Source organism: Gossypium raimondii, chromosome 2 (genome assembly GCF_025698545.1).
Source record: "Gossypium raimondii isolate GPD5lz chromosome 2, ASM2569854v1, whole genome shotgun sequence".
In the NCBI taxonomy this organism is placed as follows: domain Eukaryota; kingdom Viridiplantae; phylum Streptophyta; class Magnoliopsida; order Malvales; family Malvaceae; genus Gossypium; species Gossypium raimondii.
In genome coordinates, this window is record NC_068566.1 from 43,371,300 (window position 1) to 43,383,280 (window position 11,981).

General features: G+C 35.5%; 2 protein-coding genes across 3 annotated transcripts; both read right to left on the reverse strand.

The window, feature by feature from the left end:
* Positions 1 to 1,379: 1,379 nt before the first annotated feature.
* On the reverse strand, positions 1,380 to 6,272 carry LOC105788959 (hypothetical protein). Of its 2 annotated transcripts, XM_012616075.2 has the most exons (15): positions 6,254 to 6,272; positions 5,394 to 5,559; positions 5,128 to 5,236; positions 4,939 to 5,049; positions 4,600 to 4,704; positions 4,267 to 4,350; positions 4,051 to 4,166; positions 3,799 to 3,900; positions 3,614 to 3,727; positions 3,469 to 3,525; positions 3,135 to 3,201; positions 2,702 to 2,755; positions 2,251 to 2,325; positions 1,934 to 1,969; positions 1,380 to 1,792 (listed from the first exon to the last, which is right to left on the reverse strand). In XM_012616075.2, exons 2-15 carry the CDS (start codon positions 5,402 to 5,404, stop codon positions 1,700 to 1,702), a joined length of 1,134 nt encoding a protein of 377 aa, XP_012471529.1. In that variant the 5' UTR covers positions 5,405 to 5,559; positions 6,254 to 6,272; the 3' UTR covers positions 1,380 to 1,699. The 2 variants fall into 2 exon arrangements, 1 of the variants encoding a protein (XP_012471529.1); XR_001132199.2 differs by lacking the exons at positions 1,380 to 1,792; positions 1,934 to 1,969 and adding an exon at positions 2,895 to 3,011 and having other exon boundaries at positions 2,252 to 2,325.
* A 1,242-nt stretch (positions 6,273 to 7,514) lies between these two features.
* Positions 7,515 to 11,714, reverse strand: LOC105788960 (hypothetical protein). Its single transcript, XM_012616078.2, has 3 exons — positions 10,485 to 11,714; positions 8,742 to 9,412; positions 7,515 to 8,661 (listed from the first exon to the last, which is right to left on the reverse strand). The coding sequence occupies exons 1-3, from the start codon at positions 11,579 to 11,581 to the stop codon at positions 7,637 to 7,639; spliced, it is 2,793 nt and encodes a 930-aa protein (XP_012471532.1). The 5' UTR covers positions 11,582 to 11,714; the 3' UTR covers positions 7,515 to 7,636.
* Positions 11,715 to 11,981: the final 267 nt, after the last annotated feature.

Below are 11,981 nucleotides of genomic sequence, written 5' to 3' on the forward strand. Positions count from 1 at the left end.
TTTGATTGAATATTCAATTAAAATATTGTAAAATTTAAGGACAAGTTTAGAATTTAACCAATAGTTTAGAACGTATAGTGTAATTAATCCAATTTAATTTTTATGAAGGTGACATGCATTATTTACTCCAACTGATTGATGTACTTTAAGCTTTCAAAACTAGTGGTATCCTTAATTCATCCTGTTAAAATTCAGTTTCTTTTTTACCCTAATATGATTGAAACAAATCGAAACTTATCGGTTTCCATTTTTTTTTATCTCCCTTCCTCTAGATTAGTGTTTAAATGATCCTTAGGACACAAGCCAGGAAGGTGAAGATGAACAAATTTTTTTTCTTCTTAAATGAAAAATGAGGTACCTCCCAATGCAAGCAAAAGGGGCTTTGCCATCCTAAAACTCAATTGTGAGTTTGGTGATAATAAATAAAATTTTATTATTATTATAATAATAACTTCATTTTCACTCATGATAAAATAAAGGCCTTTCCACCAACCATGCACAAAAAAAAAAAAAACCTCCTTTGGACCCCCCATTGGTTAATGTCACTAGGACCTAGGGTTTGACCAAAAATCATCAACAACAGAAAATTCTGCTGTTGGGGGGGTGGGGGGTGTTGATGATGGAGAAGAATATTCATACTTTTTTATACTGTGTTTTGCTGTGTTGGGTATAAATATATGATAGCTCAACTTCCTTGAAAAGATGTTTAGTAGTTAGCATTATTATATACTCTGAATAATTGGTGGAATTGTAGTGCTTGAATTTGAGGTTTGATTTATGTATTTTAATTTAGTACAAATTGATATAAATAAAATAAAAGGATCAAATTATGTCAGGGATTAAATCTCAAATTTGAATATAATATAGGGACCTTAATCAAACTTGACTTAAATAATTTGATCAACTTAATCTCATTTTGTTCTCTCTCTTTTACCTGTATTTGCAAGATCCACAAGGAATTTACTCAGTTTCAGGATCAAATCCTAGTTTTACTGCTAATTAGTTGCAGAATATTCTTTATTTCCAAGTATCAATGAGGTTCAAATGTCAAACTTTAAATGCAAACAGCAGTTGACAGATCAATGTTTCATTACAAGACAACCTTCTCTTCCCTTTTGGTCAAATTATGAATTTTGATCCTTCTACTAAATCCCAAATTTAAGCATGGTAAAGGGGCCAAAACTATAATTTTACCTTCCGTTTTGTCTGTTGTGTTGTCCTTTTGAACTAATGATGATAATAGGGTCAAAAGAAATGAGGTATTTTGATGAAATCAGCTGCAAGCTCTTCCTTGCCTTATAAAACCCAATAATGACAACAATAACTTAACTGATGATATATCCCAAACATACATACATTGAAATACAATGCAAAAGATGTAAAAAACAATGGTTTCATATCATTAAGATGAGAGAAGAAAATTTCTTATGGAATTGTTACAATCATCATGATTTTAATGGGAGACACCCCACAATTGTTCTTCGTGAGGAAGAACTGGTAAAAAAATAATTTACCCCCCGTTTTTTTTATCTGTAAAAGAAATATTAAGATACAAAAAAATGTGGGTTAGGGAAATGAGTCCACCCTATTGTAGTAAAAAGAATGTCACCCAAGACTTTAAGCCTAGCAAGTGAGATGATAGATGCACATATGAGGGTGTATTGGGAGGGTGGGGGGTGGAAATAATAAAAAATTATCTTTATCCTTTGCCACGCTGAGCAACGTATGCCAAGTCGGCATTCACGAGTCGCTTCTGAAACATCGCCCACTCGATTTTGCTCCTTATTCGGACCTGCGCATGGAGAAGAAAAGAAGTATGTTAGTTGGTTTTAAGACTTCATATTTAGTACCTACACCATGCAAAGACATTTGGAGGCCAAAAAAGGCTAAAAGGTATAAAAAATTGATGTCGAAATTCATCAAATATGCATACCGCATCCCGGGGAGATATCCCACCGAGCGTCCCGCCCTGAAATTTGAAAGAAGTCATTGTGCTGAGGTTATAATCATGATGGCCATAAAAAAACATGTATGAGTATGAATGAAGCATAAAAATGCCGAAGTAATAGATCAAAAGCTAAAGTTCTCCATCCATGCTTACCACTCGGGATATCAGATATAGATCAAACGCTATGTTCACACAATCGATAATTCACATAAACATCCAAGGAAAATATATGGGGATATAAACCACAACATTTTTCATCATACATCGTGGCCAAAATATCTAGCAAGCTGATGAGGACTCACCTGGTTCCCGAGAGAACGAATCCCTTGATGAACAATCCACTGCGAATCTACCACACCGATTTTTTCGTGTGCAGGCTATGGAGAAGAAAATGGAAAGTTAGCACAAAATTAAATAAGAGGCCAAGATGAGGACTAGGAGAAGCCAGCTTTACATGTTTTTATTAGATGGTTGAAAGTGAAATCGCTTTCTCTAGAAAATTAACAGCTTTGATCGATTCTACAAAGTAGCTTCTTTGATGCTGATTTTTCCGAATAAATTCTCCAATTCTCTAGCTATGTTACTTGGACTAAGATTTTAGTGTCAAATAATAGTTGACACGGGTCTGTTCAAGTTTTTTTCTCTGATCCCATGGAGGGTCATATTCCTATACCTATATCATGCTGCTTTGCACCAGAAACGAGTAATTCAAGAAAAGAAGAATGAAAGCAAAATTTGTCAAAAACTACTCACTGAAACACATCTTCTGAGAGCAAAATCTAATCCCCAACCGTGCACCAAGTCATTCTACAAGAACACGAATCGTTAAGCATTTTGATATTATAAAAAAAGGAGCTAAAGAAATTGCACCGAGTTATTAAGTAAAATTAAAACATTGTTGTATGCTCCTAATAATCCGTGTCTTCGTTCTCTTTCCATTACTCACCCTGAAAGGTGCTAGTAACAAAACAATTCACAATTGTAATTTTCCTAAATAGCCCGAGCTAACGGCTAATAGGGAAATTAAACCTCAGATGTGCAATTTCCCACCAAAGGGTCGGACCTGGCAACAAGGAAACCGTTTGAAATTTGCCACTGCAACCTATCTAGTCAGTTAATCCGTGAGAAAGTAAATATTCTAAACAATGTGGACAAAGCCTACAAAATCCTTAAGCACCACTTTTACCTGAATCAAATACCATACACATCGCCAAGCTTCCTGAGAAAATACAGGCGCCATGATTTCCACGAAACTGAAAGAAAGTAAACAGTATTAAACGCACCAAGGGAAAGGAAGACATCCGGTTCAAGGAACGTTTAACAGTGAAGTGCATTAAAATTTCACAGATCAAGGATATTACAGCTCGTGCATTATGATTTTCCAGACAGACATGATTCCCGTTTTTCAGAATTTAACAAGTCAATCCAAATTAATGATTTCGGAGCCAATTTGAACATGCTCACTAACACAGTATTAAATTGTAAAATTCATAAGAGAGAGACAGGGGGAGAGGCAATACGCAGCACATGGTGGAAAATGTGGATCGCTACACCAGCCAGGTTTCTCCTCGGTAAACCTGTGAACCAAGTCGAAACGCAGAACTTCAAGGTAAAAAAAAGGCATGACTTTTTATGATGGGTAAAGTAATTGCAGAGAGAGCCTACTTGTGAACTTCTTGGTCTTCTCTCCTCTTTGTCATCTGCCATGTGAGTCCGACATTGGGCTCCAAACCTGGTTGTGAGATCTCCAGGTCGTGTTTCTTGACCAGTTCTATATATCTGGTAACATGTGCAGAGGAAATTAGAAAGGGAAATATAAATGTCGAAATTAAGCTTAAAATATGACCAACCTCTCTGCATTGAAGTTTTCAACTCCTAGATCTTCATCCCATATGAAAATATATTCGTAAGCAGCTACAATATCTGGATGCAAAAACCTTTTTGCAAACCACCTGATAGACACACACACATGTGCGCACGAGCAGGGAAGCAAAATTATTGTCGGCTTGAATGACCTTTAAGTGTTAAGCTAATCTAACAAGGGAGGACTAAAATTAAGAGATGTAAGGAATAGAGAAAGGTGTAGTGTCTTAAAAACTAACCATTTCGTTTGTTTCCTTGCACTAACATGGATTGCAGTCTTTGACCACTCCAATCGGTCCCATTCAGTGGTCCGACCATCATAATGAAAAAGCATTATTTGAAAATCCTCAGAAAACTACCTCAACATATAAGAATACACAAGTGTCAGTAACTTCTGAAAGCTAAAACCGGGGGAGGGGGTGTGAAGAAATGATGGAACGGTCCCATTGTCAAACCTTTTTAACACATTTATCAATATTATTCATCTGACCAATACCAACTGTAAATGTTACTAAATACTTTGGTTTCTTCTTTAGATCCTGCAATTTCAAGGAAAAATCATGATAAGAGAGACACTTATTAACCGAGAACAAAGAGACGCATTGAAGTATATTTTAGCATGCCGCAATGCATATGTTTCCGAGCTGACAATGATAGTGATATAGTGCCAAAATGGCCCTAATGCATCGGAACCTTTTCTAGCGGAAATAACACAATATGCTGCATGTAAACATTCCTCAAAGATGTTTTATGACACTTCTATGTAAATAGTACTTAAAGCATCATACCTGACTAGGTTCACCCCATAATCTGCGCAGGTAAAGATCGGTCTCTGGTACAACAATTGCTGGTGGTAATGTTTCTGCACCATGAGGATTTGTTGGAACATATATCTGGGAGAACATAGAAGCAGAAAACAATTAAAGAGAAGGACCAAAACCGAACACTGTGCCGTAATTCTGAACAAAGAGCACTGCTCCACACAAGAAGCCATGAAAACAGAATATAATGGTTCAAGAACATGGGGGTAAACAAAACTCTCCCTGATCATTCAAAAACGTATAATCTGAAGAGCATCAATAAAATGTTTTCCACTTACAAATAACAAAAGATTAATCAACAGGCACCTTATAAATATTGGCTCGAGATGATTCAGAAGATCCGACCATATAGAATTGTTTGCTTTCAGATGAGGCTCCACCAACTGACGGGCCGAGGCTTAAAGGAAAGTTTCGAATCTGAAGGGATTAGAAGTAAATCATACAGATGATAGATCAACTACAGGCGTAGCTAGATATAAATTAAGGCAAACATACCTTGTAAAGGGAAACTGATGGAAAGGAAACACCAACAAAAAATCCAAAAACAGCTCCGATAACGGCTGTGATAATGAGCCTGGGACTACAATTTTTCCTGCAAAATACACTGCAAAGCATCGAAATAGTGTAGTAAATGGGGTCATCAGAATTTGTCATCATAAGCAATAAACCAAAAATCTTTTGCCAAGTGAAGACACATAAGACCGAGGTCAGGTTCAAGTACACCAACATTTTCTAATAGCTAAAAACAACAGTATCCTAACCTGCGGTACATGGTGTCCGTATCAGTATGCTCTATTGCAGTCAATTTTAAAAGGCTAGATGCCCACAAGAACTGTCATATCTCATAAGCACCTTAGGAGCATTCTTCAAGAATACCAAGGCAAAGCAACTCTAAATCTTTAACCGAGCCAGACTTCTGATCCATACCTTCAATATGTGTTTAAAAAAGTATCAAACACACAAAGAAAAGATCTACAACACATTTATGTTTCAAAAGAGTGCCTAAGATCATTCGAATATAACAAATTCGAGCCCGAAAGGATCAATAGAATAGAAATAAAAAGCCTCATCTACTTTCAACATGCTATCCAAGCAAGTCACCATATATAGTTACTGCTTTAACTTAACCAATGACTAAAATTTCAAGCTTTTAAAACCTATGACATAGTTCAAGCACGTTCTGACCATTGCTTACTCCTAGAATGCAATGTGCTGCAAAACTATTAAATTTAAATAAAAAAAACTGCCATTTTTTTTTTTTACTATTTAAACTGTTTTCATCCTCCAAAATCATTCCTTTATGCTATTCCAATTTTGGGTTTGAACCATGTTAACATCTTTTACTCAGTATCATAATTTTTTTTTTTGAAATATAAAAATTCCAAATTGTTTAAAATAATAATAATAATAACCCTCAATTATCTAATAATTCCAAACTTGCTTTAAGAAAAAGATAACATTTTATTATCTGCAACGAATAGAAAAAAAAATAAGCCATTCATTTAATTTACTGATCTCCATAATATATATATATATATATATTTATTAATCACATTGAGCAAAAACTCAAATGTTTAAACAAACAAAACATATTAAATTTAAGGGTCAAAAGTTAAAATACCTTCTCTTTCTTTTCTTTTTTTTCCTTTTGTCTGGTGAATTTCAAATCCCAGGATCAAAGCCGAGAAGACCAAAGAAAAAAACCTAAAAAATTTAAAATTTTGACATCAAGTAATTACTTTTATGAATAAATAAACAAAACCAATCAACAAAAAATTTCAAATTTTAACAAGAAAATGTTTGGTTTAGAAAATTGCCTGCGTTTTTTTGGTGATGATAAATTGATTTTATTCAAGAAAAAACAGAGAAAATGAGAGTTTTCTTTGCATATAATTTATTTTAATAAACAGAAATAGAAAATTTAGAGAAAGTTACACCTGGTTTTTGCTGTTTGAGGGGAATTTAGAATAGAATTAAATTAATTAATTATACTTTAAATTGAATTAAATAGAAAATGTAAGAATTTTTTGTAATTTTATTGCAAATATTGAGTTTCCTAATCTAAATCTTCACATTTAATTTTCTTTTTAAAATCATCGTCCGTTGGCTTAAAAATTACTAAAAAGAATAAAAGGAAAAACCAACTCCTTACATAGTTTTGGTATACTTATGAATTTGGTCTAATGTTGAACCACATCCTCTACTTTACAAAAAGCTAACAACTTAGTCCCTATACTTTAATTTGATAGGATTTTTAGTCTCCATAAATTACTCAATTTTTCATAAAATTAATATATAATTGAAATGAGTATAAACTTAAAACATTTAACATTTATTTGAATTATAATATAATCTAATATAATATAATTAAAATTTAATTTTATAGTATTAAAGATAATTTTAAAATCAATTAAATTATAATAATTAAAATAAGTAATAAATAAAAATACATGATTCATAAATAAAATCAAATTAGTGTGTTCATTTTCATGAACTTATTTCAACAACATTAAAGAGCACATTCTCCTACATATATTTAAATATATTCACAAATAATATTGATGAATAATAAACGAAGAATAAATAAAAAATATATAAATAATTTAAATTATAAATAAAATAAGCACACAAATAATAATATTATTAATTATTTAATAATCGAACATTAAACTAATTTTAAATAATTTATTAATTAAATTTTAAATGAATATAAACAAGTTTAATGGGCTAAGCAAATTTTTTCATATTTAATTCATTTAATAAACAAATCTTGTTTATAAATAATTTAATATTTAACAATTGAATATTCTTTTTATTTTATTAAGATTTTATATTTAATTAGGGACAGGCATTTTGTTTCCCGCTGTATGGTTCCGTTGATGTATGTATAATAGCAGCAGATTGAAAGCTATATCAAAAAAATTGTTACATTTTTTATTTTCATTTTTTTTTTCTCTGGAAAAGAAACAAAGAATATAACTAAAATAGCAATTCGATTTCCGATTTAAACGATCTTTGAGCATTGCAGAGGCAGACCAGTCAGGTGATGGGCCGTCACGATCTCGGTCGCATTATCGCACCGTAAAACGTCCTGACCGAGCTTGGCTCCGGCCATTTTCAGCCCTTTCAATGAAACAGGTTGGTTGAAAAGGTTAAGTGATGGCAGCTTAGAAGCTGGTGGCAATTTTGCATTAGGCAACAATGGCCTAAAATCTTCCATCAACAAAGGGACCTCAAAATCTGTTTTGTCATGCCTAACAACATTGTCCTTTGCACTTATATGAGCCCCGGGTTCCATGTGGTTCGTCGAAAAGCTTGACTGGTTCGGGAAATTCGGGTAGAGGCTCACGTATCCTCGGAGATACATCATGTCAATGAGGAACTTCTTCCATGAAGCTTGCCATCCATTGGTTCTGGATTTTGGGATTTGAACTGGGTTTGCTTTGGCATCTTCAGTGAACCTCATGTTCATGTAAACATAGAATTCTCTCCAAAGCTTCGGGAAGAAAACCGCACCCCAACTGCACGGTAGCTGGTGAAGGTACGGTGTGTTGGGGTGAATGCGTTTGAAGAACTCGGTCGGATTCCATTTCGGCCTTTCTTTAACGACTTCGACTAACCGAGGAGTGTAAAGAGAGATTGACGAGAGCTCAGGGAGGGATATTTGAGGGTCATAATGATAGGCTAAGAGAGCGTATTTGATCCATAGGTAATAGTACGGCGAGACTTCAATATCATCCTCGAGGAGTAAGCCGTAGTCGTCATCAGAAGTGGGGTACCAACTCTCACTAACTGCTCGAATTAGGCCCCCTTGAATGATCCTCCTTCTTAAGGTTTTAGGGCCATGAGGCCACTCAAATGAATCCACTAGTTTAATGGTAGCCTCATCCACTTTGCTATCCATGTTGAAACTAATAGGAACCTCATCTCCAACATAATATGCATCACTTAGAGATTTAAGAAGCCTCGTTAACGATTCGGCCCGGTTTTGTGTAATTATGTTGATCGAGATCCTCATCCGATTCCAATCTGCAATTCACAATGGACCACTAAGATATGATTGTTGATCGGTTACATGTATCTGTGTATGTGTATATGTATATACTTACATGGTAATGCAGTTGATCTTAGATCGGGCATCCATAGAACCTTTGAGACCGAAGGTCTAGGTAAAAGCACAAGTGCGGTACCATTTGCATTTGTCTCGGACGCCATCTTTAGAGCTTTCTTCACATTCGAATCAGCGTCTGCCAATGTGATCACCACACTGGGGTTATGGATCTTTATCAACCCTTTCATGCTAGAGTACACCACTTGCAGGACTGGGACCTCGGAGTTCGACGTCCCTGAGATCGCCCCGATTTGCAAATCGAAAATCTTGAACCTTCTCTCTTTGCAAACCTGCTTAGGCCAGTTGAGAGCTGCGGCAGCATCTTCACAACTGCAGAAACCATCCCCAGAGACCACAATGTAAGCCTTCTTGCCGACAGTGGATCGGAACTTCTCGAGCAACGGCGTGAGTGCCTTGACCTCGTCAACCGAGTGAGCGTAAAAGAGAGCATCGATCTTTTGAGCGTACATTGCAGCCCATTGAGTTACATAACCAGTTGTTAATGCCCTCCACCATTGATCATCTCTTACTTGAACAATGTCCTTGAAGATCACAGTGGTTTCTGAGACATATGCAAGCCTATGTTCACTGTCACCCCATGTTTCTTTGTCAGTTGGGTCAACTGGAAGTACAAATGACCCTGCATTTCTGTATTTTTGAAGCTGATAGCTGCACAAATTTGCAACAAATAAATAACCATTAGAATTTTTATCATCATGTAATTTTGGACTTCCAAAATAACTGATTAACGATCATGGGTGAAATGTAGATATGTTAATTCTGACCTGAATTAGATATCTGACCTAATCAATACGAATTCAAACCCGACTCAATGCGATTTTTTATGATGAAAAGTCAACAACTTAATCTGTCCTACTTGAACCCTAACTAATGAAACTGATCTAAACTCAAAATAACCTAAATCTGAAATAATCTGAGCAAGTATCCTAAATAACTCGAAAGCAAAATGATCAAATGACACGAACAAGTAATAGGAAATGACATGAACTTAAAATGATTTGAATCTCAACTCAAGAAATCCAAATAACTTAAATCGAAAACAATCTGAACCTGAATTGGCTCAAGCTCGAAATTGAATCTAACATGAAACTTACTCGAAACAAAATGAGTTGAAAATATATGAAATTAACTTAGAACCAACCTATGAACCTAATACTCAAGGTACTCAAATTCAGTTTGATACATGTATGTATCTTATATGTGCATTGAAGGATTCTTGGAAAGCCATATACCTATCCCTTATCTGTATATGCAACAAATGTCAATGTCAAATACCAATACTTTAAGAAAAATAAAATTTGAAATAATGTATTGTATGTAAGTGCATAATTTAGAACAGACAAAAAACGAATGATTGCAGAAATATCAGTAGTGGAAACATGATATTGTGTATCCATCTTTTACTGTAACTAATATATAAATAGTACATTTTGTCAAAATGGATTACAATATTCATAAAAGCTGACCAATATCAGAACTAATTTATTGCAGCATTAGTTAAGAAGATTCTTTCATGGAATTCAATAAAGATAATTAATATATACTTTTTCAGATGCCTTCTATGATAGTCAACTTTCTAAGCCCGTTGAAACCCTTTAATACATTCCATCAAACATGTAGTGAGCTCAATTGCAATTTAATCCATATTTAGTAATGTAGGTGGAACATGTTTAATATTCAAAAGAAGACTTCCAGTTTTGAAGAGGTTTTTAAAACGTACCTAAGGTGAAGATCTTCACCAGTCATGAAAGTGAAAGGAGTTTCAATGAAGAGTGACTTGACAAGTTCAGCAGATAAGAACCAGGAGCTCGACAGGAAATCGACCTGCACGATCTTGTCGATGGTGATGTCGTAGGCGGGGTCAGGCAAGTAAAGCCCAGCCTCTTTGGATCCGAACTTCCTATAGCTTGGGAATGTGAAATCCTTTTGCCTGAATGGCAAGATCCTTCCTATGCTGCCCAAAACAGAGTTCTTGTACTTTTCGGTCCCGGCTACATGGGATAAGATCTGCAGCATTTTCTTTCCCGGGATCATGTCATCGTCGAGTACGTAAACGAGGTCGGCTTCGGTTTGTAAGGCCATTTGGAACCTTCCGTAGTACTTGAAATCATAGCTCGAACTGATGAAGCTGATCCTCGAATCATTGTAGCTGTCAACGATTCGTTTTAGGGACTGCTCATTCGGGCTCCCGAATGAAAGTACCCACACGTGATGGAACGGAAGGGTCTGTTGAAGCAAAGAATCGAGCTGGGAACATAGTGTTTTCCTCTTGAAATGGTTCAACAGCACTGTAACTCTCGGTCGGTTCGGACCACGCATGTCCCATTTCGATCTCATTGCCATTAGCTCGGCTAGAGTTTCGGTGCCAATGGTCTTGCTCTGGAAATCCAGTATCTCATCGTACAACTCTCTCTTCAGATTGATCATTCGAGCATTATTGGACTTCTTCTGCATGAAATCGATCTTCTCGTGCTCACAAACTTCGGAAGGCGTACTCAGAGCAACTTCAGCTCCAACAAGTGACAAGGCGGCGTCTTGGTACCTGCCGAGAACATGTGGGGTTGTGATCAACTGCCTCATGTTCCTCGTGATCCAAGTAAAGTCCGGTTTCGTCCTCAAATCAACCAAGGGACTCATGTAATACAAAAGGAACGTTGCGTACACTGCGAATGCGAATTGCAGGCAGGTGAGGGCCGTGACGAGCCGAGTTGAGCTGGTTTTCGGAGCCTTCACCTTAGCTTTTCTCCCGACGTAGTCACCGAGCATTCCGTCCAAGAAATCGGTACTTCTCATATTCGAATTCCGACCAAATCCCATTTCATAAATTCAAAAAACCAAGCAATTTATGTGCCTAACACAAATGCAAAATGCTTTCAAGATTTAGGTTTTGATGGGAGAAACGGAGTGTTGAAGAAAGTGGTGATGAAGGGCAATGGAGCCTATGGCATATAGTGTGTATATATATAAATGGAAAGGTACCTAAAATAAAGTGAATGATAAGCAGCCAATGTGAAATGGCAAAGAGAAGGTCACATGGGATTAAAACGTTTATTGTTAATAAAGTCTGATTAACAAGCAATGTTGTCTAATTATATTTTTAGTCCTTCTATTATGCTAAAATTTACAATTTATAATTCTTACACAACTAATTAGTACTACTTGAAAACCCAGTTAATCATTTTCAGCCCATAAAAATTTACCTGTCAACCAATTATTT